The 24,128-nt window shown below is 34.6% G+C and overlaps 1 protein-coding gene across 6 annotated transcripts in view; it reads right to left on the bottom strand.

The window, feature by feature from the left end:
* Positions 1-24,128, bottom strand: part of DYNC2H1 (dynein cytoplasmic 2 heavy chain 1) — a 360,273-nt gene that overhangs the window by 323,143 nt on the left and 13,002 nt on the right. For all 6 annotated transcript variants that reach the window (XM_054523746.2, XM_054523748.2, XM_054523747.2 and 3 more), the window contains 11 exon segments: positions 23,382-23,557; positions 21,109-21,304; positions 17,391-17,486; positions 12,690-12,842; positions 11,972-12,070; positions 10,758-10,897; positions 10,444-10,672; positions 9,152-9,279; positions 4,654-4,769; positions 3,932-4,059; positions 289-438 (listed from right to left, as the gene is read on the bottom strand). In XM_054523746.2, the coding sequence (XP_054379721.1) occupies positions 289-438; positions 3,932-4,059; positions 4,654-4,769; positions 9,152-9,279; positions 10,444-10,672; positions 10,758-10,897; positions 11,972-12,070; positions 12,690-12,842; positions 17,391-17,486; positions 21,109-21,304; positions 23,382-23,557 (1,611 nt within the window).

Below are 24,128 nucleotides of genomic sequence, written 5' to 3'. Positions count from 1 at the left end.
TTCAGCAATAAGCCATACATAGTAGGTAAGCAATAGATTCATTCATAGGACTACAAATAATGTTACATTTCAAAGACATTGGTTTCTTCTTGGTATGATAGGAAGTAAAGAAAAACCATGTGAAACAATCATCATTTACATATTTTACTATAAAAGCAGTCAGGGAGGTCAATTTCAACAGCCACATTAAATTATTATAAACCTGGGCTATAAAGGAATAAAAGATAAGCAAGAAATCTTAAGTAAGAAAAAAGTTCCCATTTTAATAAATAACTAAAAGATTCTAACCTGGTCTTTAATCATAAGTTGGTGACTTTCCATCATTAACTCAAATTTATCCCACTTAGCTTTCAAATTACTAATTGTTTCTAAACCTCCGCCAGCCACAGTTCGTAAAAGTCTGTTTTTGTCTTCAGCTTCTTGAAATAAGGGCAAAATCTAAAGGTTAAAAAAAAAACCAAATTGAATAACAACCTATTTTATCAAATCTCTTAAGATTTCATTTATTTTAATTTTTGTTTCATAACTTTATTTTTTAAATTAAGATTTTTGCATTTAAACAGTTTGTTAAATTCCTATATGTTCTGATTTGGCAGAAAAAAATTCCTGGATATAAACTTTCTGATGGCTATTTTTTACTATACACAAATTCAACTAAGGCACTCTAACATCAGAGGCTAAAAAAGATAAAGTAGTAATTTGAGACTAAATGAAATCCATAAAGATAATACTATAGTTTATCAAAGCAAAGTTCTTATTATAAATGGTCCATTCACAAGAAAATGCTAAAGAGGTTTCTAAAGGAGCTAAAATTAGTGATTATCTAAGAGCATAAGTTAACTAAATTATCCGACTTAATAGAGAAGGAAAGTCATGAAAAAAGGTACTTAAGAAACAGACAACTAAAGAAGTGAAATTAAGCTCGTGCATTCAGGGTTTTTAACTGAAGTGTCCTAAGTTGTATATAGCTAACAGTTTGTTAAACAGTTTGGGTTTAGGTCAATGGGTGCTAAACTGCTGGAATTGCCTCTAAGGCTTTTAAAGCTCTGTAAAACAACGGTATCCTATAATTAATATCTGTACTTTTACTATTCAATAAAGCAATAAAATCCATTTAAACATTTTTAAATATCATTATGCATACATAATAAAACAGACAACAAAGGAAATTCAAATATAACTGAATTGGGCAGGCCTGGCAGCTCACACCTGTAATCCTAGCACTTTGGGAGGCCGAGGTGAGGGGATTAAGACTAACCTAAGCAACACAGTGAGAACACATCTCTAAAAAAATATATTTTAAAAATTAACTGGGCATGGTGGTGCACACCTGTACTCCTAGCTACTGAGGAGGCTGAAGCAGGAAGACTGCTTGAGCCCAGGAGTTTGAGGCTGCAGTGAACTATGATTGGACCACCTCAGGATTTTAATTTTCTACACGTGAACAGAACTCCAGTTAGCCTGTAAACATATCACAATAGTTTCCTAGTCTACCTACCTCAAGTCCTACCCCTCAAATCCACATACCAACAAACAGACATACCATAAGAGAATTATATAATACTTTGCTATATAAAACCCAGCAACAGCTCCCCACTGCCCACGAATATGAGATTCTAAGGTCCCTGATATGGTTCACACGAAGATTCTGCCTAGTTCTTTTATTATCTCATGCCACTTCGTACCTCACATATTACCTCTTATTCCCAGCAAACAACATCAATTTCTCCTCTTAGCTTTTGTGACACCACAATCTCTTGTCTTTCCTCCCACTCCATTTATGTCCTTTGCTCCTCGTCCCATGCTTGAAGTCTAAATTTTGCAAAGTTCAAGCCTGGTCTTACACCCTGTGTTTATTATCTACCAGTTGGTCCAAGCCAATCCCAAGGCTTAAGTATCATGGATATAAAGAAGACTTCAAAATTTGTCTTTGTAGTCCTTACCTTTACTCTAAATTCCACATTCCTCATTTGATTTCTACCAGACAACTCAATCTCCACCACTTCTAAACTCCAGTTGCTCCTCTAGGCATCCCTATTTTAGGAAATGGCACCAATATTTTTCCAGCTGCTCAAGCCAAACTCCTAGGAGACATTTTGATTTATCTTTCTCTAACCACACCCACCCCCATACATCATCAATCTCTACAGTTCTATCTCCACTACTACTACATGATACAAGCTTCCATCATCTCTTGTCTATCATATTGTAATATCCTACTAACTGGCCTGTCCACTACTATTGTCTCCCTCCAATTCATTTTCCACAGAGCACCTAGAGTCATCACTTCAAAATGACAGAGACATTGTGTCACTCCCCCACTTAAAGCCCTCTAAAGACTTTCTTATTACACTCAGAATAAAATACGAACTTCTTACAATTTCTAAAACATCTTCGTAATCTGGCCCTTGCCTCTCTTTCCAATTGCACCTCATACCATTCTCTTCCTTGAATACTATGCTGTCTTAGTAATTAACTCTCTTGATAATGTTTACATCTATCTGTTCCTTAAGCATACCAAGCTCCTTCTCTACCTTAAGATCTTTGTACATGCTATTCATTCTTTTTGGAATGATCTGTCCCCAAATCTCAGAATGGTTGGCTCTTTCTTATCTTTCAGGTCTCAGCTCAAATGTCATCTCTCTGAGAAGATATCCCATGATCACCCACCCTAAGTAATAACCCCTAGTTAAGCATACTCATCCTCACTTCTCTCCTCCCTCTCCCTCTCTCTCTCTCTCAATCCTCTCTTTTGCTCTCTCTCTCTCACACACACATGCATGCACACACGTGTATGTTCCATGAGAATAGAATATGTTTACAGCTGCATCCCCAACTCCTAGCACAATGCCTAGAATACATCAAGTGATCTATACATATCAGTCAAATGCCTCTGCTAACTGCCACAGCTCATAACTATTCCTATTTTAGTTAATTCCTTCTACTAGACAGATACATTATTTTATTCACCTTTAAACCCTCTTTAATACCTTTCAGTCTATCACATAAAAGACTGTAATTCTTTCCACTGGAATGGTATGTTATTTTATTCACCTTGAATCTCTCTTTATAATTTTAAGTGGGGGCACATAAGTTTGTATACTAATTTGAATTATTTCTCCTTCTTGCTCTAAACATAACTAAAATCATCTATAATATGTTATAAAACTTTGGCTTGTCTATTCTGGGCTCTAGCCTTCTGGATAGTTTTTTATGAATCTTTACCATTCTCCTTTGTATTTAATTATGAGCTCTTCCATTATGTATGTATGTGTAGATGTGTACTCCTAGTTTAGCTCTTAACTTCATACTTTTGCATCCTAAAATTATAACTCTAAAGGTAATAGTATGAATTATTTAAGTTTACTCTTACTCTAATATGCCACATCATAAAATACACTGCAAATAGATCTGAAAACAATACTATTACTGTTTCATTACACCAATAGTTCATCAAAAGTCTATTTATTTATTTACTTATTTATTTATTTTGAGACAGAGTCTGGCTCTGTCACCCAGGCTGGAGTGCAGTGGCACGATCTTGGCTCACTGCAACCTCCACCTCCCGGGTTCAAGAGAGTCTCCTGCCTCAGCCTCCTGAGTAGCTGGGATTACAGGCACCCACCATCACACCCGGCTAATTTTTGTATTTTTAATAGATACGGGGTTTGACCACATTCGTCAGGCTGGTCTTGAACTCCCGACCTCGTGATCTGCCTGCCTTGGCCTCCCAAAGTGCTGTGATTACAGGCGTGAGCCACCATGCCCAGCCAAGAGTCTAATCATGAGCTAACCAGGTGAGCCAGACTATTGTGGACCTCCTTATAATGTTGAGATTATATATTTGTAAATAATGACATAAAATTACCTAATTTAAACATTTTCCATGCAGTAAAAAGTAATAATAATAATTTTACTTTGTGATTCTCACCTCTGGCTTCCGTTCTTGTAACTTACTATATCGTAGATTTGCATCACCAATTTCTTCCACAGACTGGGGCATAATTGTTAAGACTTCCATAGCCTCAGTAACGAATGTATCAATTTCATGTAAATGAGCTGAGTCATAACATTGAAATACAAGAAATGTAATTATTACCATCAAAAATACTAAATTATATAATTTCTAAATCAAGGGGTGGTAGAAGTAATCAGCACATGGAATACAGTAAGTTCTAAATTATCATTTGCTTTCATAAAACAAAATTTCAAGATGTGGAATAAGCAAAGAAATTTCTTCCCATGAAAGTTTAGTTGTTTCACGTATTTAAAAATTGTAAGAAAAGCTTAAAATGCATTACTGCATTTTTCGTCTTTTACATAACATACTAAAACATCTCAGTTTAAAAGAAAAAGAAGAAACTGGTATTTTGAAAAATTGTCATTTGAGGAGATAAGCAGAAATACATTATATCAGAATTATCTACCCTTCTCAGCTACATATGCAACAATCTGATACTAGCTCAGACTGCAAATAATAAAGATGTCTTCATTTTAGACTTCTTAATGATTGAATATGGACTTTTCCTGCTTTTTTTAAATTAGTTCAGTTTTGGTTTTTAATGATCATTGAAATTCACATTTTATAACTATCAAAGTACATGCTTCTACATATCAAATTAAGTAAAAATAAAAATTAAAATGTGTCTTTACCCTGTATGGACTTCTTCAAAGAAAGAACAAGCAGATCAAATAACTTCTGGATGAGATCATCAATCACAGTCTTCACAGGGTTGCAATTAATATTTAAACAATCTACCTTGACAGCACTGAAAGATGTCAATGGACATATTTTGACACGGAAAAGACTAATTAGAGGAAAAGAGTCTCATATAATATTATAATGATTTCATGTAATACACTTAAAAATGTATGTCAACAGTAATATGGTGATCTTTAAGCACATTTAGATTTAATTTAGCAAAAATGCCTTACACATACTATTTTGAAGTTTTTCATTGAACAATCATTTTGTTATAATACTACAAGTTTAATCATCCAGCATATCAGCTTCAAAAAAAAGGTGGTACGTTATGAATTAGTAAAGTGTCAAAAGAATACATTTAAATATTAATGAGCTTCTCTTGTCACAGCATGTAATACACCTATTTAAATATTTATAAAATAAATTTTACTATCCTGTAGCCAAAATGCAAACAATAAAAATAAGGCAAAATTAAATATAGATAGAAAGTGAATTTAGATTATTAAAGCACTAAAACAATAAAACGATAAGACACCATTTTACACTTATCAAATTGAAAAAAATTGTAATGAATGGTTACTTTGAATCTTCAACTGTGTGGGCAAACAGAATTCCCAGAACTGTTAGAATATAAAACAATGCAATCTTTGTAAAGAGCAATGTACATGCCAAATAATTTTAAACTGGCATATCCTTTGTCTTAACAACGCTACCTTTAGAATTTATCCTAAGACAAATTTCAAGGCAGGCTCCAAGATTTATCACAAGTATTTTCATGAAATCACTAACTGTAATAGTGAAAAGTTTGAAACAAGGTAAATATAGAAATGGCAAAATAAATTTTTATATATACCTATAGTTAAAAATCACATTTTTGATGTGCAGATGATAACATGGCAAAATACCAATGAAATAGTATTCCATAAAAATAGCAGAATAGGCCAGGCACAGTGGCCTGTAATCCTAGCACTTTGGGAGGCCGAGGCAGGTGGATCACCTGAGGTCAGGAGTTCAAAACCAGCCTGGTCCACATGGTGAGACCCCTGTCTCTACTAAAAATATAAAAATTAGCCAGGCATGGTGGCGCACGCCTGTAATCCCAGCTACTCAGGAGGCTGAGGTAGGAGAATCGCTTGAACCCAGAAGGCAGAGGTTGCAGTAAGCCGAGATCACACCACTGCACTCTAGCATGGGCGACAGAGTGAGATTCAGTCTCAAAAAATTAACAAACAAACAAACAAATAGCAGGATATAATATAATCTACATTTTATAAGTGTATGTATTAATATGTCCAAAACATCAAATATTAACAGGAATTGTCTCTGTACTTCACTATATTTAAAACAATTTATAAAACAAATGTACTATTTTAATCATCAGAAAACAAGTATAAAGTTTTTAAACGAGTAATTATTTCCATTGTACCCCAATGCAAATAGTAATGTCCTAACCAAAGAGAAGCTGATCCAGACTCAGTCATCTGAGGAAAATCTCATATTTATCTTAAATTATACAAAGTAAAAACAAATCTGAAAACTTTGGTCAAAAAGGTTATTCGGAAAGTTATTTGCCTTTCTTAAAGCATAGAGCCAGGTGAGATCCTTAAGAGGCAAATTATATGTTTTAATTAGGTACCATTTTATTTGAAAATATAATTTTCTTTTAAAGTTTTACTTATTTATTCTCAATCCCCTACTAGCTGGAGAAGTTTAAACTACAGTTCTTAACAACCAAAAGCTATGTATAACAGCCAATTTTCTTGACACATGAAGTTATAAAATTTCTGAAATCCTGACACATAAAGACTCATGATTTATGATACCTGATACATGAAGATATGTGATTTTGGACAACCTAAAAGATTATATTATGCTGTATTTTGCTAATGAATTAACATAAAGTGATCTAATTACAGCAAAGAAGTTTTACTCACTAACTACAGAGTGCTGTGGACAAGGCTAACATTCATCTTTCATTTGAAAATATTCACAATATGAAACTGAGATGCTGTTCAGCCATAGATAGAAATGGAAGATGACTCATTATATATCAAAGATGCATATTCAAAAATGATTTTATGATACTATCTAAAATACATCATTAGAATACAGCTTTTCTAATCTTACAGCATATTTCCAAAAAGTACCGATAAAATAAATGCGTGTGTTTGTATGTGCATATGTGCGTATTCACTTAGATGAATACATGTTAATTTGTTAGCAAGAAATGGCAAAATGAAAAATACAGTGTGGGATAGGCATTGTTGTTTTTATTTTTTTTTTCTTTTAGCAAGGATCATAAATAGGAAAGCTATCTATAGTAAGGGACAAAAAAATAGTAGAGGTAGCAGTAGATGTTCTTATGCAGTCAGGTGACAGCATTAAGTCAAAGAAGATGGGCAAGACTGAGATCAAAGGCAAGGCCCAATAGAGAAGAAAAACCCCATGTGCAAGCACTACAAAAGCACTATCTTTTCTTTTCCTTACTTTAAACTAATGTTAATGTACTACCAGTATCCAAATCACCCACGCTCAAACCCTCAAGTCATTTGTCTCTTCCTATTCCTAATCCCTCATCTTCCTCCAATAAATAAAACTTAATTACTCATACTATTTCCTCCTCCTCATTTTGAGTTCCAACAAGATAATTCAATTAATTATTATGGCCGGGCGTGGTGGTTCATGCCTATAATCCCAGCACTCTGGGAGGCCAAGGTGGGCAGATTACCTGAGGTCAAGAGTTGGAGACCAGCCTGGCCAACATAATGAAACCCCACCTCTACTAAAAATACAAAAAATTAGCCAGCATGGTGGCATGTGCCTGTAGTCCCAGCTACGTGGAAGGCTGAGGCAGGGGAATCACTTAAACCCAAGAAGTGGAGGTTGCAGTGAGCAGATATCATGCCACTACACTCCAGCCTGGGTGACACAGCAAGACTCCATCTCAAAAAAAAAATAATAATTATCATTATTATTACTGGTCTTCTGGATGACTGACAGACTAGCCAGTCTGCCTCCAGGATCTCTTTATCCCACCATATATCTGTGTTTCCAGATTAAATTTCCTAATGAATAGCTTTGGTACTGACACACTCCTGTTTAGAACCCTTTAAAAGCTAATCATCCCAAAATGAATAAAATCCAAAATCTCTACTTTTGAATGTAAGACTCCCAGATCTATACCTTATCTATACCTTTCCAGGATCATCTCCCTCTAGTCCCTAATAAAACATTAACTCTAATAACATTTTCAATTAACCAACTTCATATTTTCAGCACACAATTCCTTTTGCTAAGAGGTTCTTTTTTACCCTCCCATTTTCATTTGCACCTGTCAAAATCCTAGCTCAAGTGTTACTATGCTAACAAAGATTTTCCTTGATTTTGCCCCAGACAGAGGGGATGTCATCATCGTCTGAATCCCCATAGTTTTAGTTCAGTTTTAATATGGAATATAGACTATTCCACCTGATATTAATAACAATTAAAAGTAACTAACATTTATTGAAAATATACCCTGTGCCAGTTACTTATATGGAAACACTTACTTATCTCAAAACACTGTGAGATTAATAACTATTGTTGCTAATATTTTAAAGCTAAAGAAATTTAGGTTCACAATTTCAATGACTGTCAGTCATACAGCTGGTAACAGCTGCCTAACTCCAGAGCCCACTTACTTAACCCCTGTGTGTACTTGACTTAATCATCAAATATATTTGTCTTATTGCACTACCAGAGAATAAGCAATTCATCTTAGGTCCTCTGTCTTCTTCCTCTTTGTACTCCTAAAGCACAAAGTTTTGCATTTTATAAACGCTCACTAAGTATTTATTGAAAGAATGAAAACATAAATTAATAAAAGTGATATTATCCTTTACAGGTGATATATGCATGATTACACAAGGCCTTTCATGGAACTTATTGCTAAGAGTGGTTCTAGTGGTGAGTATTTCAGATACAAGGAGACTATATTCTCAAGTAGCTGAGTTGCCCCTCAGAGGCTTTTGTCCACATTTAGGGCAATATCTAGATGCAGCACTATGTTGTGTGCCTTCTAGGACATCTTGAAAGGAGGCAGAGCAGTACAAAAGCAGAGTGAAATGTCACTAGCTTTATATTCTCTAGTATGCTCTCACCAGTAGCTTCTAACCATACTGAGATTGTGCCAATGCATATCAAACATAGCTCTTCGTACCAGATGAAGATAGAAGCCTCTTTCTTCAGTCTATTTTACCTAAATAGGTCTCCGCCAGCAGAGCTTCTAGAAGGAAAACTTGCTTTATTATCTGTAATGCCCTACCTAGATGATACTCAAGTGTCATAGCTGAGATCTGGAGGAGGCAAGAAGCTGATCTGACTTCAATGCCACCAAGTAGAGAGCTCCCTTACTGTCCATGTCAAAAAATTATTATGGTACATAAGTACTACATTAACCTCCAATACCTTGGAAGTCGTTCTACTTCTTTCCCTTTTATTTTTAATGCTTTAAAATTTTTCTCCCAATCATGTACAGTAAAAAGATGCTTTTCCACCACAGCTTCCATATCAACTTGCCCAATTACAATCCATTCCTATTTAAAGAAAGAAAAAATGTATTATTAAAGACACAGAACCAATACGTTAACATATAATAGAATAGGATTCAACTATTAAAACCAATAAAAAGAGGAAAATATGAGGTATTGAAGTGTCAATTTAAGTAATGTAATCATTACTGCACAGCCTAAAGAATAAACAGAAAAAAAGAGATTTAATATGCAAATGCAGTGATCATAAACTTTTAAAGAAAATTATATAAACCCTCTGTTTAGATTCTCTTCTCAAATTAAATAATACAAAACTTCAAAGGTGGAATCATTTCTGCAAAACCAAGAGTCACTATAGGCTACAAATCTGAAAGTGTCCAGATTTGTCCTAGAAATCTAAGACACAGAAGTATTGCAGTGGCAGTTAAGAAACTGGTCAAATTTTCGGTCATATGTCTCAGGATCAATACAAATGAGAAATACAATTAGTTTATACTTAAAGTTAGTTGGGATGATATACTTAAACAGAAATAAGCTGTTAAATTGCCCTGATTTCAGTGACATTTGAGGGCTTCAGAAGAGAATTCAAATTGACACAACAGAACCACATCACATTCTAACCTGACACATTTTCTTTTTTTCTTGAGATGGAGTCTCACTCTGCCACCCAGCCTGGAGTACAGTGGTACGATCTAAGCTCACTGAAACCTCCACCTCCCTGGTTTAAATGATTCTCCTACTTCAGCCTCCATGGTAGTTGGGATTACAGGTGCCCACCACCATGCCCAGATAATTTTTGTATTTTAATAAAGATGATGTTTCGCCATGTTGGCGAGGCTGGTCTCAAACTCCTGACCTCAAATGATCCATTAGCCTCAGCCTCCCAAAGTGCCAGGATTACAGGCATGAGCCACCACGCCCAACCCGCCAAGATGACACAACTATTTTAAAAAATAAAAAGCAAAAAAAAACAAGTTTCTCAATTGTCACAAAATAGTCAAAGACAAAAAAAAACAAAACTTTCCAATAACTTTTCTCTTCTGCAGTATAAATCTAGGTTGTATAAGTATCTACGAATCCAGCTCTCTGCTTTGCCATATTTTAATGTTATGCCACACAAGATAAACTATTAATGTATACATTTAATGTAAATTCAATCAATCAGAAATAATTTTATGATGCAAGGATGGAACATTACATGTTCTATACCTTATGTTGGTGTAAAACAGCTGACAATCTTCTAAACAGATCTTCTGCTTTGCTGAAAATCGTCAAAAATCCACTTGCATTTCTATCAATCATAATAGAAAAAATAGATTCATCTCCCGCCTCACCCACTCCCTTAAACTGATTTGGAATGCCGATGAATCTCTTCATTTCTCTATAATATTTAGCCCGGATTTCTTCAAAAGGGGGCCTGAATTGTAATCGTCCCTGTCTAAAAGTAAACAAATAACTTTAAAACATAAATTATTAGAAAATTATACAATGAACATTAAATTGGGGTTGAAAAAACATCTTACTTGTAAGTTAAGTCTATATTTATTTCTGGCAAATTCTCATTAAGTGCTTCTAAGCCCATCTGGTACTGATGCTCCAGAGCTTTGTACAGTTGATGATTCCAGTGTTGTTTCCATGCATGCATGTCACTTGCTTGGAATCCCTAATATGTTACATTCACATTTTTAATTTAAAAATTAGGCAGTAGAATGGATTTTTCATTTAATACTTTCATGTCACATAATGCACAATTATAATCACAAAAATAAAACCAACTCATTTCAAATATGTTAAAACAGGTACATCCTTGTCACTCTCCGTATAAGTTTATTTAGGGACAAATATGAAAATCTAATCTTCATACTTATAAATACTATTTTAAAAGAACAGCAAAATTTAAAAACCAAGCAAATATTAAATGACTTTTCTATTTGGACTTTATTTTATGATGTAGTACCACAAATACTGGTTTATTTTGTGAACTTCTTAGTCCTTTTTTCAAAAATTCCCATCAAGTATAGCTCTTCTCTTCCCTTCCCACTTCTTACATAAAGTAAATCTACTACATATTTTAAAACATATGAGATTTAAAATATTAGATTGCTCATAAGAATTTACATACTTTTTTGCTTCTATACAACCATAAATATATCCATTCTAGTACTTTTGCCTTTTCTTGAAGTTATAAAAACTGAAAAATATTAAATATATGTAAATGTGTGAGAAATCCAACTCATATTCTGCTAAGATTCCATCACCATCTACTATGTAGCAGGCTTTGTACTAGCCACCTTTATATGCATCAACTATTATATCAAAATATGAATAGAACTCAAATTTTACCTCCAAAAAGGAAAAAAATCTGAAATAAAATTATTTCAATCATTAGGATTCTACCTAAACTTAACTTTGTTTTTTACAGCTATCACAATCACCTAGAAGAGAACTAACATGTGATAGATATTTAAATACCAAGACAAAAATCTACAAATTCTGAATTGAGGAATTTGGCATTCCATAAGACACTACAGGAACTTATTTTTATATTTTTAAACGTAAATTGATTGTTCATATATGGTCTTTATATATAATTCAGTCAAAAATTATAAGTATATTAGGTATTTATTAGTAAGATTTAAAGATAACTTTTATGAACTTCTCGGCAATTCATATATTATATTTACATTCTGAAAAGGTCATATTTCAAAGTATACACACAAAATAAAACATACTCTACCTGTGCTTCTACAGTTGCTAAGCCAGTTCTCAATTCTTGTAATCCATCTCTCCAACGCTGTTGCTGCCGAAGCAGATCAATATTCATAAGAAAAACCACCTGTGAAAAATTAGAGCATACTAGTCTCAAAGTATTGCTGGAAAAATAGTAACTTTTCAGTGGAGAAACCTGACGGATACCACCTTAACCAAGTGATCAAGTTTAACTTAATCTATACAAGTCATATCAATACTTGACCAATGTACTGAGAAGAGCAAAACATCACTTCTGTGCTATTCCTGCCAAAATAAGATAGCCCCAATCTAATATGGGGAAAACATCATATAAACCCAAATCAAGAGAGATTCTACAAAACAACTGATCAGTACTCATCAAAGTCATGAAAAACAAGGAAAAGACTGAGGAGGGGGAGGCTACAGAGACTCAACAACTAAGTGCAGAGTTGGATTTTAGATTGTATCCTGGAAAAAAAAAAAAGAGAATGTTAGTGGAAAATCATAAAATTCGAAACAGTCTGTTTCCTGGTTTTGATAACTACTCCGGTTATATAAGTTGTTAACAACAGGGAATTTGGACAAACGGGAATTGTGATTTCTCTGTACTATTTTTGTAACTTTAAGTCTCAAATTATTTCAAAATAAGTTTTTAAAAATTGTATCTTAATGACTTTTTAAATAACATCATTCATAGCTTATTCAATTTTATAAACAAAATATACCTTTTCACAAAATGTAGTGTGCCATTTTCTCAGTTTTCTATTTTCAGTGGCAAGCCGTTCAGCAGCATTTTGGAGTTTTTGGATATAGCCTTCTAATTCTTTAGGATTATCCCAAGTAATCTGTGATTTCCCTCCACTTCCTGTTTTTGAATTCTATGGTACAATAAATAACCTTTAGTATGTATAAGTATTTCTTTTTTCCAAAAGTTTCAATATTCTATATCAAAAGTTCAACTATCCCCAACTCTGACCTGCAATAAAGAAAGCACATAATAATTTTCCATTTTATAAATGATAAGACAGTCTGGCAAAGATTGAGTAGCCCATTTCTTCCAGCTTCTCCCTTTTACAACTAAAAAGCCCTAGACGTAACACAACAAATAAGCATAAGGTGACGGAAAGGAAGAATGAAGAAGGCAGACAGCCTAGAAACCTCAGGAATTAAGGCACAACAAACCTGGGTTTCCTTATTATCTCCTATACATCCAGGACAGGGCACTGGAGAAGCTTCCAGTCTGGAACCACTGACAGGCACAGACTAAAAAAGCTCCAGGAGAAGCCTATAAAGGGCTAGGAAAACAGCAGCCTAACAACAGAAAATGTTTTTAGCAATACATGTCCTATCGTAGCTTAAAACCAAGGAGAAAATCACCCCTTTCTAATGTTTCAGTGGGACTAAGTAGAAAGCTGATCTTCCATCACCTACTTGGCAAAAGCATGCAGTGTTCCAATCCCCCTGACAAGGTAATATTCATGAGGCTGAACAAGGAGCTGAGCTCCCACCCCCACTCACAGCGGTGTGCCTCTGCCCTCCACTCCTCTACTCCTCCTCCCTAATGTCAACAAGGCCAAGTAGGGAGCTGAGCTTACACCCCAGCTTGGAGGCAACAAGGTGCCTCCAAGTTGGTGCCTCACTTTCACAACAAGGTATCAGTAAAGTAAAATGGAGCACTAAACTTCCATTCCAGTCATCTGCAATGAATCAGTGCACAAATACTCCACTTTGGTACTGTAGGGCCCAGCAGGAAACTCAACACACACACACACACACACCCCCCCAAGCCTCTCAGCAAAGAAACTGTTTTCTAAAATATAAAAATTAAATATTATACAGTGCATCATAATATAAAATCCAAAATGACCAGAATATAAGGGAAAATCACCTATGATACCAAGAGCTAAAAAAAATCACAACTTGAATGAGAAAAGATAACAGATGTGAACACTGAAATGAATCTGATATAAGAATTATCTGACAAGGATTTTAAGGCAGCCATCATAAAAATGCTTCAACAGGCAGTTACAAATTCTCTTGAAACTAGTGAAAAACAGAAAATCTCAAGAAAAAATAGAATTATAAAAAAAAGAGATGGAATATATAGAACTGAAAAATACAATAACAGAAATGTAAAACTGGCTGAATGAACTCAATAGCAGAGTGGAGATGTTAGAGGATATAATCAGCACATTTGAGAAAAAAATCAATAGAGTTTACCTAATTTGAACAACAAAGAGAAAATAAAGGGAAAAATGAACAGAGGCCCTGAGACAAAAGAGTTAATATATATATTAGCTTCCAAGGATTTTATATTTATACATACATGCTTCCTAAGCATTATATGTGTATATATATACATGCTTCCTAAAAGGAAGAAGAAAGAAAAACTGAGAAAAGCAATAAATTCAAAAAACAGTAACTGAAAACTTAACAAATTTGGCAAAAGACATAAACCTACAGATTCAAGAAGCTGAGTAAACCCCAAATAGGATAAACTTAAAAAAGCATTCTATGCTTTCCTAGACAATAATTAAACTTCTTAAAACTAAAGACAAAGATTCTTTGAAATCTTGAATGGAGCCAAAGAGAAACAATGCATTATTCAGAAAGGAACACAAATTCAAATGACAGTAGTTTGTCAGCTGAAATCATGGATGCCAGCAGGAGGTGGAAAATGTTTAAAGTGCTAAAAAAAAAAATGTCAAATATGCATTTTACATCTATTTAAAATATCCTTCAGGAATGAGGGAAAAGGAAAACAGGAAAACATTATCAGACAAAGGAAAGATAAGCAAATTTGTCACCAGCACACCTAATCTTAAACCATGGCTAAAGGAAGTTATTTCTTTAAAGAAGAAGAAAAAATATCAAAAGGTGCATAGAACTTCAGAAAAAAAAAAGAATACTGGAGAGACCATCCTGGCTAACACGGTGAAACCCCATCTCTACTAAAAAATACAAAAAAAATTAGCCGGGCATGGTGGTGGGCACCTGTAGTGCCAGCTACTCTGAGGCTGAGGCAGGAGAATGGGTGAACCCGGGAGACAGCTTGCAGTGAGCTGTGATTGCGCCACTGCACTCCAGCCTGGGCGACAGAGCTAGACTCCATCTCAAAAAAAAAAAAAAGAATATTTGGATAAGTAAAAAATATAACTATATAGTAAACTACCCTTTTTGTCATGAGTTTCTTAAATCATATTTGATGATTAGGGGAAAAATTATAACACCATCTTAAGTGGTTTCAATGTACATAGGGAAAATATTTAAGACTAATATATAGAAGTAGAGAGACTGAAGAAACTTAAATAGAAGAAAAGTTTCTATACTTCACTTGAAGGGGTCAATGAAGGCATAGTAAGTCTCTGGAATATAGGAGATGCTCAATAAATAGCTGATGAATTAAAAAGTGTTTACTGAATAATTACTATGTATCACTTACTGTTCTATTGCTTGAGAATATGAAAATAAATAAATTACAGTCTGATTTTCTACAATATAGTAAGTAGAGCATCATACAGAACCTTATTCTCTCTACACCTATCCTAGTTTTATAACCACTACTATGTCTCCTTTAACTTGTTAAATATATTTACTTCTCACAACACAATTTTACAAAATAAGTTTCCTCCTTAGAAATATCAAGACTTTATTTTAAACAAATTTATTAGGGAAGAAAAAGTTGTAAGGACTTACAGCTAAAACGATCTATACATTAGAGGGAAAAGGTCAAAAATAATAAAGTGTGATTCCATTTCCAAAACTATGCATACATTTTTTAAATATGGATACATTTTCAAAAATTTGCATAGAAAAATATTTGAAAGGATGTACACCAGACTTCTTAAAATGGTCATTTCTTGATGGCATGATTATACAACATCTCTTTTTGTTTACCTATGTTTTTAAACTTTGCATTATAAACTCATGTTAATCTCTGCCAACAAGAAAAAAAGTGCTTTTAATAACATCTATAATACGAATGATGTAACTTCTAGAATTATCAAGCTTGAGAACTAGTGTGCAGAAAAGAGTTAACATAGCAGGTCTGACTACCCTCCTTCAAAAGACCTGCTTAAAAGATGTCCCTTAGCTGGCATTTGGGAACTTAGATTTCAGAAGAGTTCCTACCACTCTGATAAGACTGGCTCACTGTACCTAAATAATTTGGTTTATGCTGAATATTTGCTTTCCTTCTGGGAGTTTGGAATTTCAGTGCATACTAGGCAGAAAGTGTCTACCTGGCCATCCCCGATAAAAACCTAGGTTTTGAGTCTCTAATGATCTTCTCCAGTAACACGAAATTTCACATGTGTTACAATTTGTTGCTGCAAAAAATAAGTACACCCTCTGTGATTCCACTGAGAGAGGAGTCTTAGAAGTTTGTACCTGTTTTCTTGGGACTTCACCCCATCATGCACCTTTCCCTTTGCTGATTTTACTTTGTATGCATTCACTGTAATAAATACTGGTGTGAGTATGACCATACACTGAGTACTGTGGATCCTCTGGGCAAATCAAAGAATCTGGGGTGGTCCTGAGGATCCTGACACAACTAGTTATCCACTTTCAAATAGAAAAAAATAAAATGGTATATACCTCTTCTGCTTATTTTTGTCAAACATTTCATGTCTATGAAGACTAAAAATACAGACTTCAAAAAGTTAGTAGTCACATAGTAACATTCAGTTTAAACACTATTATGGGTTTTCCTAATTTCTTTTTCTTTCTGTTTTTTCTTTTTTTTTTTTTGGAGTCACTCTGTCTCCCAAGCTAGAGTGCAGTGGCACGATCTCGACCCACTGCAACCTCCACCTCCTGGGTTCAAGCGATTCTCCTGCCTCAGCCTCCCGAGTAGCTGGGATTACAGGCACCCACCACCACGCCTAGCTAATTTTTTTGTATTTTTAGTTGAGATGGGGTTTCACCATGTTGGCCAGGCTGGTCTCAAACCCCTGATGTCAGGTGATCCACCTGCCTCGGCCTCGAAAGTGCTGGGATGACAGGCGTAATAAGCCACTGCACCCGGCCTCCTAATTTCTTATATACGGACATTTAAATAACCACAAATAAAAAGGAAATAAATCTTACATCACAAAATTGGGAGGTAGTGGAAAAGGTCTAAGGAACCTTGTGTATAAGGACCTCAAATTTCAGAGGATAAATGAATATAACATCATACAAATCATTTTCTATCTATATCAATGCAATTGATCGAAATCAGTACCAAAATATATGAAATATTCTAATCACTTAAACCTACAGTTGGAAAAAATAATTTTACTTGTTAAGAGTGAAGGAAGTCCCTGGAAGCAAAACAAAATCTAGATCATTTGATATGTTAAGCTGAAGGGAACACTGGAAAATTAAGAATTAAACACTTCACACGCAAAATCTAATTATAATAAAATTAAAAGCCCATTTACCTTAATTATCTGTTCAAATGCTAAGGCAGATTGTAACATCATCGGCCTCTGACTTTGAATCATTTGTTGATCAATAGAATTATAAAAATGTGCCACCTACAAAGTAAAAGTCCAATTAGTAATAATTAATAACTTCATTTTTAATTTTTTTATTTTTAATTGTTTGAATGAAAATGTTAACTTTTTTCAATCCTAAAATTTAAACAGAAAATTGGTTTTTCATCTCCAATAGGGCATTTGTTCATGTATTAACATACACAATCAACAAGTAAGTGTTGAGTTCCTACAATTTGCCAAGTCATGTCCTGAGGTCTGATTATACATAGACTATAAAACGTTGTCCCTGGAATCAAGAAGTTCATAATCTCATAGGAAAGAAGGAACTCACTGAAGCATGTTAAATGCTAAAAAACTAAATTCTTAATTCCTGCACTTCTCCAAATCTGCTCCTTCTTTTTTCAGTATATGCCACAATAATTTATTCATCTCAGACCAAAAATTCTTTGAGATATCCTTAATGCTTCTCTCATATTCCACATCAGCAAAAGCCTATTGCCTATACTCTCAAAATACATATTGAATCCAACCACTTTCCCCAACCCTCATCGATTGCATCCCAATCCACACACTCTCATCTCTCAGCAAGATCAGTGCAACAGATTTCCTAACTGGTCTCTCTGCTTCCAGTCATGGCCTCCTATAATCTATTCAAAAAAGCCAGAGTGGTCTTCTTTAAACATATATCACACCTCTTGCCTACACAAAACCTAATGACTTCCCAATACACTTGAGAATAAAACCCAAAAATCCCCAAACTATTACCTAAAAACTTTCAAATTGTCTCCCAATATACTAAAGAATGAGCTAAACTGGCCTTTTTACTATTATTCTCACCTAACAAGTGAGGCTTTCTTCTAGAATTCTGCATCTGCCATTCCCTCTCCCTGGAATAGTCTTCCTCTAGATATTCGCATGGTTCTTTTGCCTACTTTATGTCATGTCTCTCCTCAAACATTACCTCTTCATCAAGGCATACCTAACCTGTCCAGTCAGTATAAAACAGCAGTCTTTGTCACAATATCTTTATTCTGTTTTATTCTTCTTCAAGGCATTTATCACTATCACTGCCTAACACTGCATTATATATTTACGTGTTTGTTATCTGTCTCTCCAACTGGAATGACAGCTCTAAGAACAGAGCCAAACAAACAGCAAGCACTCAATAAATGCTTGTTGAATTAATTAATAAATAGAGATCCTACAAGGAACAGTGTTGGACAAAGGAGGACACTGTTAACTGTGTTGGTGGAAAAAGGAGCAGTTCAGGGAATAAGATCAAGTGGACACCCTGGGCTGAGTCTAAGGCGTTTAAGGAAACTTAATTTTTGTGTCCCCAGCACCTCACAAAATTCTTGGCACATAGTAGATGCTTAAAAAATATTTCTTAACTAATTTTATAGAGATCTTCTTCTTTCCACTAATACATGTAAAAATATACTTTATTTGGTGGGGAAAACCCACTCTACTTATTCGGTACCACAAAAATTGGCCCAGAAAAAGTACAATCAAGAAAACCAGAAGCAATAGAATAGTATATATTCTGTTACAATCTAGCCATACTGCTATCTATCCAACATTCTGCTTTATACACCCTATTCCAGCTAAATATCTGCTCAGAAATAAAGGTATATATAAACAGATTTTCCCAGTTGTTCTTCCAGGGTAAATACAAATACCTATGACCATTCATTTTTTGAGCTCCTATTGTGTCAGACTAAATACTTACCATATTAAAGTAAGCAAGCCTCTCTGCTTTTAAGTAGTCGCTCTGACTGAAATGATCACCCAACCCTCTGTGTACTTGAGAAAAATATATGTACACTCTTCCAGACTCACATCAATCATTCCTCTGAAAAGACTTACCTGCTACTACTCCTATCCCTACCTAGGAAAAGAATTGAAACTTCCTACCTCTATGCTTTCACAAGACTTCCTGAATATCTGTAATATAGTACTTATAATACATTAAATATTGATCTACTTATTCATCACTATATCGAAATAAATAGGCCAGGTGCGGTGGCTCACGCCTGTAATCCCAGCACTTTGGGAGGCCAAGGCAGGCGGATCACGAGGTCAGGAGATCAAGACCATACTGGCTAACACGGTGAAACCCTATCTCTACTAAAAATACAAAAAAAATTAGCCAGGCGTGGTGGCGGGCTCCCATAGTCCCAGCTACTTGGGAGGCTGAGGCAGGAGAATGGCATGAACCCGGGAGGCGGAGTTTGCAGTGAGCCGAGATGGTGCCACTGCACTCCAGCCTGGGTGACAGAGCGAGACTCCATCTCAAAAAAACAAACAAACAAAAAAATATGAGTTCTAGAGTCGGAGAAACTTGATATCAAATCCCAGCTTCATAACTTACTATCTGTGAAACTGGGAAAACTTTGTTAAACATCTGATCCCCAATTAGATCAGTGGTACAATGGGGAATTAATTAAAAATAACATAATGAAAGCATCTACCACAAGGCCTGGTATTTAATGAGCACTCAATGTTTAGTTTGCTCTCTCCCACTAGACCAGTGATTCTCAACCAAAGCAGAGTATACCTCAGGGAACATTTGGCAATGTCTGGAGATATTTTTGATTGGCAGCACTAAGCAGATGCTACTGGATATACTAGGTGCAGGACAGGAATGCCAATAAAAATCATACAAAGCAAAGCACAGCCCCCTAAAAAAAGAATTGGTCCAAACTATCAAAAGTAAAGAGGCTAAGAAATTCTTTGCCTGACTATGATAGTAATGTATTCATTTTTATATCCTCACTATGCTATGCCTGACAGGGTAGATACTCAATGAATCTTTGTTGAATAAAAGAATAAATGAAAGATCAAATATACAAGATACTGTTCCTGCCATCTAAAATATAATAAAGTCAAATAAAAAATGAAAAAATCAGATACAATATGAGAAGTATTATAATAGTGATTTTCACACTGCCCAAAGAATAAAAATCAACTAAAGAAAGACACAACAGAGAAAGTGACTTGTGAACTGGAAATTAAACAATCACACTGAGTTTTCCAATCAGAGAACAGATTTCAATGCATGGAGACATGTTCAGATAAAAGCAAAGTTTTATATTACTGAAGCATAGGGTACAGTATGATGGGGAAGTGCATAAGTAGTAAAGGCCAAAACCAGTCAGTCTAGTTGGGTCATGATTAAGAAGGGCCTTGTATGCCATGTTATGGAGCTAGACTGTGAGCTGATAATAGTTGATTTTTAGACAAGTGAAATGATGGCAATGAGCCCATAGGTAGACTGAGAAAATGACTCGAAACAGAAACCATTCATCAACCTGATAATTCTTTAAGACTCTGCTCCTAGAAGGCAGGCAGAGGACTCCTTAATTAGAAGGTCCTTTAAAACCCATGAACGTAACATGAAACAAAAGAAGGAAGAATAACATACTATTTTCCAAATGCTTTTTAGAGTGAAAAGCAATAAACAATAATAATTTAATAAATTCCTTATAGGTTACAAAGCAAATTTTGTAATGGACTCATTTAGTAAAACATAATTTCACAGCTGGCAGTGCTATTCTATTAGCCTAAAAAAAAATAAAAAAAAAAACAAAGCCTTTAGCATATTCTAGTTTAATGTAACGAACTCCAAATAGGCAGGTATTCCAAAAATGTAATTTCATACTTGTTTAAGAATAATTGCTTGCTTGCAGAATTTCTGTGCAATGTTTGCAACTTGCTGTATTTTGGCAGGAATAACAAAGCCAAGTGCAGAGAGCTGACGAACTTCTCTCAGAAGAATCACCAAACGATCTGAATAATGCACTTTTAGTGATCCATCATTAGAATCCAATTCCATAATTCGACTACTAGCCTCAATACTATAAAACAAAATAAATAACCTGTTAAGTTTCATGTTCTCACTGTTTTGACTAATAAACACAATAGTTTTTACAACTTTTCTGTACATCTAATATTAGTTCAAAGTTAAAAAAAACTTTTTAATTATAGCTTTTAAGTTGTGGGTTTTTTCCATATATTATTTCACAATTCAGATTTTGGAAACAAACTGCAATATCCAAAATATATCATCACATTAATATTTCAACAAGGCAGTTTTAAAGTAAGAAAAATCAATCTCTTATCTTTCAGCTAAAACTCAAAATTGACATCATATCCATCATAAAGAAAAAATTTTGATTCATTTTCTAAAGGTATCTTTGATTTTTAAAAAAACAGTGTACTTGCTTCTTTAGTACTTTTATTAAAATATCAATAATAAGGAATATCAAAATGGTAGGAGTAGAGATATTAAAACGTTTCATTCTTCTACTCTTTGTTTCACTACCTAATAATTGTCCTTTTTTGTGTTTCTTGTAAAGGCTATAATAGCAAATATGACTTTGGAGAACTCAAATCAGAATGGATCGTAAAAATGCTGAACTAAATTCAGCAACAGGTATTATGCTTTCATCACCTTCCTTTAGGATTAGGTTTATATAATGCTGCTTTTTTTTTTTGAGACAGGGTCTTGCTCCAATACCCAGGCTGGAGTGCAGTACAGTGATCATGGCTCACTACAACCTTGACCACTCTGAGCTCCAGGATTCCTCCCATCTCAGTCTCCTAAGTAACTGGGACAACAGGCAAGCCACCATGTTCGGCTACTTTTTTTCCCTTTTGTAGAGACAGGATTTCGCCATGTTGCTCAGGCTGGTCTCAAACTCCTGGGTTCAAGTGATCCTCCCACCTTGGCCTCCCAAAGTACTGGGATTACAGGCATGAGCCACCACACCTAGCCCCATTATTTCAAATCACCCTCACAATTACGAAAAATTGCAGGTATTAGAAGGCAACTTACTGAAAAGCAAAGAACAAAAGTATTCAGCTTATTTAATAGCATATAAAACAAAATATAATAAAAAGTAGAACACTTTGAAATGGCTTAAAATGATGATTTAGCCCAAATTTTCCTATATACAAATAAATTATGTCAGTAAACTATTATGGTGACTCTTTTTGCCTTTATTCAGGATTGATCTTCAAAGTTAGTTTGTATATACCAGCATTTCCCAAAATATGTCCAAAAACACACTGATGATTCTATGGGACAAAAAATAGGTCTAAAAAAAAAAGGGCAGGAGGAGGGGGTTTCAAAGCCTAATGAGAAACGCTGTGTGGAAGGAACAAAGTTAAACAAACTTACTAACAGCAGATCTCAGACCGTTGATATGCTACCATGCTAGTGGACCGCCACTGAAGCTCTAATGATAAAGTATGCAAATTTTCCAAAATTAGTTAACTAAAGCACTGTTTTTTTTGTTTTTTGTTTTTCTTGCCTGGAGTATCTCTCATGTTTTAGGCTCAAAGTAGAAGGAGAAAGAACTAAATGGCATAAAGTTATAATCATTATGCCCTAACACCCTTCAATTTCCTCTATTTTTCCTCCAGAGCCAGAATTCTAGATTTAAATCCCCATTAGAATTAACAAGGTTAACTCATTTATACATTCAATATAGCTCAATAAACATTTACCAAAGCCGTATTATGTGGGGCACCATGAAGAAATACTCCATCTCAAGGAGTTTAAAAATAATACAATTTTACAAAACGGCAACATTGTTTAAAGTGTATGTGTGTGTGTGCATATAATATTAATGTGAACAGGTAGAAAAACCTATAAATACCAATAACAAAAAAACATGGGGAAAGACTAATCCTAAAATGGGAATCCATAATTCTGGGGAACAGACAAGAGAAACAAGAGGGAGGCAGTTAACTAAATCATCAAAGTTTCCAGCCTTAATGAATTAAAAGTTGATGATCAAAAACAAAAACAAAAAAATTAGAGGAGGAGCAGCAAGTCTGGAAAAAGGAAAAAGATAATTAATTCCCTCTGAGTATTTGGATTAATAACACACGGTTTTGGATTTTACAGTTTAATATATCTATACTTACCACAAACCAGATCTGGAATCAGATAAACCTGATTGAATATCCCTGGACCAATCATCAAATTGTTCCTGTTCATATAGTTTAAGCTGGTCTAAGAGATCTTCGGCACTTCGATGGAAACATCGAAATCCTGACAAGTCAGATAAAAGAGCCTCTGCAATCTTGATAGTATCATCCACCTTAAAAAGTCAAAATACAGATATGTGCATTATTTAAATTCCAAAAAAATTAGCATAAAGTAAGGAGTCCCCTTCTCTGATCTGTGATTCAGAAATTATTTTACCTTTCATCTATAAACAGTGAAACAGAAGATTCACTAAAGAATATAAAAATATCAACCCCTACTTCGCTTCTGAATTATACAGCCGCAAAACAGCAAACACAAGAGGATAATCCATACAAGGCATAACTCCAAGAATAAAATGGAGGGTAAAGGGAAACTCAGCCCTCAAAATATCTGTGCCCCAGTGATTTTCAGAGGAAACTCTGGGAACTTCAGCATTACTCCTAAACATGTTCAGTAATAATTTCGGCCGTTAGCAACATGCTGCGATTAAAAGCTCAAATAGTAATTAGGCCAAAGGGAATGTCAATTAAGAGACATAAATGCCTTTCCTCCACAACTGTACAGAGAACATTACAGCACCCTGGAAAACTGACTGACAGAAAAATTAGGCAGAATATATCAGAAAATAAAACATCAAAAATACAAACCTGAATAAGCGAAATGTCAAATATGCTGGCTTTGGT

This window comes from Pongo abelii, chromosome 9, assembly GCF_028885655.2.
Source record: "Pongo abelii isolate AG06213 chromosome 9, NHGRI_mPonAbe1-v2.0_pri, whole genome shotgun sequence".
Lineage (NCBI taxonomy): Eukaryota > Metazoa > Chordata > Mammalia > Primates > Hominidae > Pongo > Pongo abelii.
The sequence above is the reverse complement of the archived record's forward strand: the minus strand, read 5'-3'. Positions and strand labels throughout refer to the sequence as shown.